This window comes from Pseudophryne corroboree, chromosome 3 (assembly GCF_028390025.1).
Source record: "Pseudophryne corroboree isolate aPseCor3 chromosome 3, aPseCor3.hap2, whole genome shotgun sequence".
Lineage (NCBI taxonomy): Eukaryota > Metazoa > Chordata > Amphibia > Anura > Myobatrachidae > Pseudophryne > Pseudophryne corroboree.
In genome coordinates this window covers 87,601,682-87,605,796 of record NC_086446.1, presented here as the reverse complement: position 1 = coordinate 87,605,796, position 4,115 = coordinate 87,601,682, and the positions used below count along the sequence as shown (strand labels likewise).

General features: G+C 38.5%; 1 protein-coding gene across 1 annotated transcript; it reads right to left on the bottom strand.

The window, feature by feature from the left end:
- Positions 1-540: 540 nt before the first annotated feature.
- On the bottom strand, positions 541-1,572 carry LOC135057196 (gastrula zinc finger protein XlCGF17.1-like). Its single transcript, XM_063963092.1, has 2 exons — positions 981-1,572; positions 541-896 (listed from the first exon to the last, which is right to left on the bottom strand). The coding sequence occupies exons 1-2, from the start codon at positions 1,570-1,572 to the stop codon at positions 541-543; spliced, it is 948 nt and encodes a 315-aa protein (XP_063819162.1).
- Between the last annotated feature and the right edge of the window lie 2,543 nt (positions 1,573-4,115).

The window sequence follows — 4,115 nt, the reverse complement described above, 5'->3', positions numbered from 1 at the left end:
CTACCTGAGCCACTTGTGTGGGTTGTAGACTCTGTCTCATGCTACCACTAAAGTGAAAGCACCGCCAGCTTTCAAAAGTGACCAAAACATCAGCCAGAAAGCATAGAAGCTGAGAAGTGGTCTGTGGTCACCACCTGCAGAACAACTTCTTTATTGGGGGTGTCTTGCTAATTGCCTATAATTTCCACCTGTTGTCTATTCCATTTGCACAACAGCATGTGAAATTGGTTGTCAATCAGTGTTGCTTCCTAAGTGGACAGTTTGATTTCACAGAAGTGTGATTAACTTGGAGTTACATTGTGTTGTTTAAGTGTTCCCTTTATTTTTTTGAGCAGTGTATATATATTTTGAGAGAGGCGGTCTCGAACCAGCACTCACATAATAGGGTACAACTGCTTAGGTGCTTTCAGTAATAGAGGTAGATGCAGGCGAATAGATATGGGACTTTTTGTTGCCGCAACAATTTTCTGTCCTTTTGACTGGCTGGTAACTAGTACTTAATAATCAGTATTGATGCTACCCGGTTTCATGCATATCAGTTCACTGACAATGTATTTCTCCTGTGTGAGTTTTCTGATGTTTACGAAAATGTGATTTGTATCTAAAACATTTCCCACATTCAGAGCATTTATATGGTTTCTCACCGGTGTGACATCTCTCATGTTCATCAAGATTGGGTTTCTGACTAAAACTTTTCCCACACTCAGAGCATGTAAATGGTTTCTCCCCTGTGTGACTTCTCTCATGTGCAACAAGATATGTTTTATATGCAAAACATTTTCCACACTCAGAGCATGTAAATGGTTTCTCACCTGTGTGAACTCTCTTATGTGAAACAAGACTGGATTTCTGTATATAACATTTCCCACACTCAGAGCATGCATATGGCTTTTCACCTGTGTGCGATCTCTGATGTACAACAAGGTGGGATTTCTGTATAAAACATTTTCCACACTCAGAGCATGAAAAAAGATTCTCACCTGTGTGAGATCTCTGATGTGTAACAAGATGGGATTTATATGTAAAACATTTCCCACACTCAGAACATTTAAACAGTCCCTCCCTTGTGTGTGACCTTTGATGTGCCACAAGACATGATTTATGTGTAAAACATTTCCCACAGTCAGAACATGAAAATGGTTTCTCACCTGTGTGAAGTCTCTCATGTATAAGAAGACTGGACTTATTTGTAAAACATTTCCCACACTCAGAGCATGAAAAAAGGTTATCACCTGTGTGAACTCTCTGATGTCTAACAAAATATGATTTCTGTATAAAACATTTCCCACACTCAGAACATGAAAATGGCTTTTTACCTGTGTGGTTTTTTTTATGCCCAACAAGAACTGACTGACGTATTGAACTTTTATCAGATTCAGAACAAGATAATACTTTCTGAGCTGTACTTTGTATAGCAAGATCTGAATTATCAGGAGAACATTTCTCATGATTAGAGGGACCAGATAACATATCTGTACTGGGATTGGCTAGGTTTACATTTACAATAATGGGGTTTTCTCCAGGAGAATCTTCTCTGATGTTCTTATCTTGAATTTTAAAATCTGGAGACATAATGCGATCTCCCTCTGAGGTATTCCTGCTTGTGCGCCCATCTACTGGAAACAAATGTATGAAGATAAACATAATTGTTTACATTGAAGTGCAAATGTTCATGAATGTCTCAGCACTTTCATAAACTTTGTTTTATAAACTCTTTATTTGTACAAGGAGAGAAAGGAAACTGTACAACACAAAGTGATTGCATAATAAGAATGATAAACAAATCTCCTCGTCTTTTTTTTGTGTTTACAGTAACAAAAGGGTCCCAAAGAAGGGGACAACAAATTAGCGAATTCGCCACCGATATATGTGTTTTGGCAAATTCGTTGACATTTTTGACCAGTTATATGACGTAATTTTCACCCATGCCAAGTCGACAAAAATAAATAAATAATGAAACGGCATGGGCGAAAATGGATTCAAAATGGGAGAAAATTGAATACTCTGTGTTGAATTGGTGCCGTTTTTTTGACCAGTCCAATAAACAGCACTTAATTGAATACCCCCCTTAAGCTGTCAACAATTCAAACCTTCCAAAGAGCTTTTGTCTAAAGCAAAGTCTGCAGGTTATCAGTTGCGGAAAACATAGAGTGATGCCTAAGGTAATGTATTGTTTTTGTTTGACTTTTTGAATGCTGCTTTTAATGTTTACAGAAGGAAATCTTTTCTCTAAGGCTTAAAGCAAAGATTCCTCAGCAACACAAACAGTGCATGTTTTGCAGGTCTCCCCACATAATCACAAGTGAAATAATTACTAACTGGACATCTTTAAAAAAAAAAAATGTATCAGTCTGTAATGACACTGGATTATGGAAAACTTGCACTGTTAGGTTTCTCTGAGAACTGGAGTTGGAAAACAACTGGTCTTAAGTACGTCTTAATCCTTGATTATTTTCATTGACAGTTGAGCCATGCTAAACTTTGTAACTTTTTAAGAAAGCATAAAGATAAGAGAAACTGTGATAAATTGTCCCGCTAGGACTGTATTTTATAAAACAGCGTTTACTTTTATATGGTTAACATGCTAAGTTTGGTCATTGTGCTTTAAATATTTTTTTTTATGTAAATGAGCACGTTTTGTTGTTTTGTTCCATTAAGTATATACTAAGGTTATATTAAGGATATAACGGTTTTAAATATTTTGTTCAAGCCGTAATTTAATTTATTAGAAATTGAAGCCCTTAATTTTAAGTTCTTGTGGCTGTCAGCACCTCAGAGCATTGATAGTAATTATTCTATATATTTATGGGGCCTGACTTCCATTACTTGGAGCTCATTGAGGGGGAGATGTACTACACCTTGAGAAGTGATACATTTCATGGTGAAAAAATGCCAGCCAATCAGCTCCTAACTGCCATGTAACAGGCTGGGTTTGAAAAATGACAGGATCTGATTGGTTCTTTATCACCGAGAAAATGTATTACATTTTTTATGCCCTGAGGGCATACATCACTAGGGAGAAGATATGGATGTCTGGTTGGAGCAGTAGTGGGTAGAGGTTCTATTTGAGTGAATGGGTTAGTAAAGGAAGATATGTGGTAGGCAATAAATGAATGTGTCCAGGTTTCTATATGTAGTATGTATTTGCTATGTATTTCTCTGCCCATATGCACTGACAATAAAACCATGTAAAAATATAATCCCAAAAAAACAAATGAGGTACAGGATTTTTTTTATTTATCATTTTTCAGCATGAGTGAAAACATTATTATATACAAATATTTCACAACCATCAATCATATTGCAACCATACATAAAGGGAATAACACATGATATATGATTGCCATCTTCGACTGTACAACTTCTGGTAGTATACTACCCATACACAGACCTGCTCTGGTGGTATGCTGCTCTTCATACTATAGTTTTCACCTGCCACTGCAGGACACACCGCTGAGTGGAAATAGATATGCCCATAGGTGGAGCTAGACACGCCCCTTGGGTGGAACATGACACGCCCACTCAATGGCGTGCTGTGCATTCTAACATCTACAATCTCTCTGAAACTACTTTCCAAAAGTAGGCAAGTATGAATCATTGGGATCGGTATGGTATCCCGCCACAAGGGATGCCGAAGGTCAGTATACAGACATCTGCATCCCGAGCGGTGGAATGCCGGCAGGGTGGTGAGCGCAACTAAGCCACTGGCGGGCTCGATGGTGAGCTTTGCTCACCACAGGTTCTAATCTCCCTCTATGGGTGTTGTGGACACCCATAGAGGGAGAATCACCTACATCGCTGGTATACCGGCGGCGGTATGGTGCCCCAGTTGGGATCCCGGCATCGGTATTGTGACAGCCGGGATCCCGACAAGCGGTATGCTAACCGCATATCAAATCATTTACATAGCAAATCCAACCTGGTCTTGCCATGTAAATGATTGCCACTTTAAAAAACTCAAAAAATCTCTCACACCCTATTACATTGCGCCCAAGATGGATGTAGTGGATGTAATTACTTTGTATAATTATCAATTTCTATCTGGACAAACAAAAACACTTGGATATTACTCCACATCTAGTGGGTCATACTAGGACTCAAGACTGCATTACTAC

What these genes read in the sequence shown, in the direction of transcription:
- LOC135057196 (XM_063963092.1), bottom strand. Translation starts at nt 1,572, where the DNA reads ATGTCTCCAGATTTTAAAATTCAAGATAAGAACATCAGAGAAGATTCT. An exon ending in ACATCAGAGATCTCACACAG is followed by an intron (nt 897 to 980) that starts GTGAGAATCTTT and finishes GATCGCACACAG; the next exon opens with GTGAAAAGCCATATGCATGC.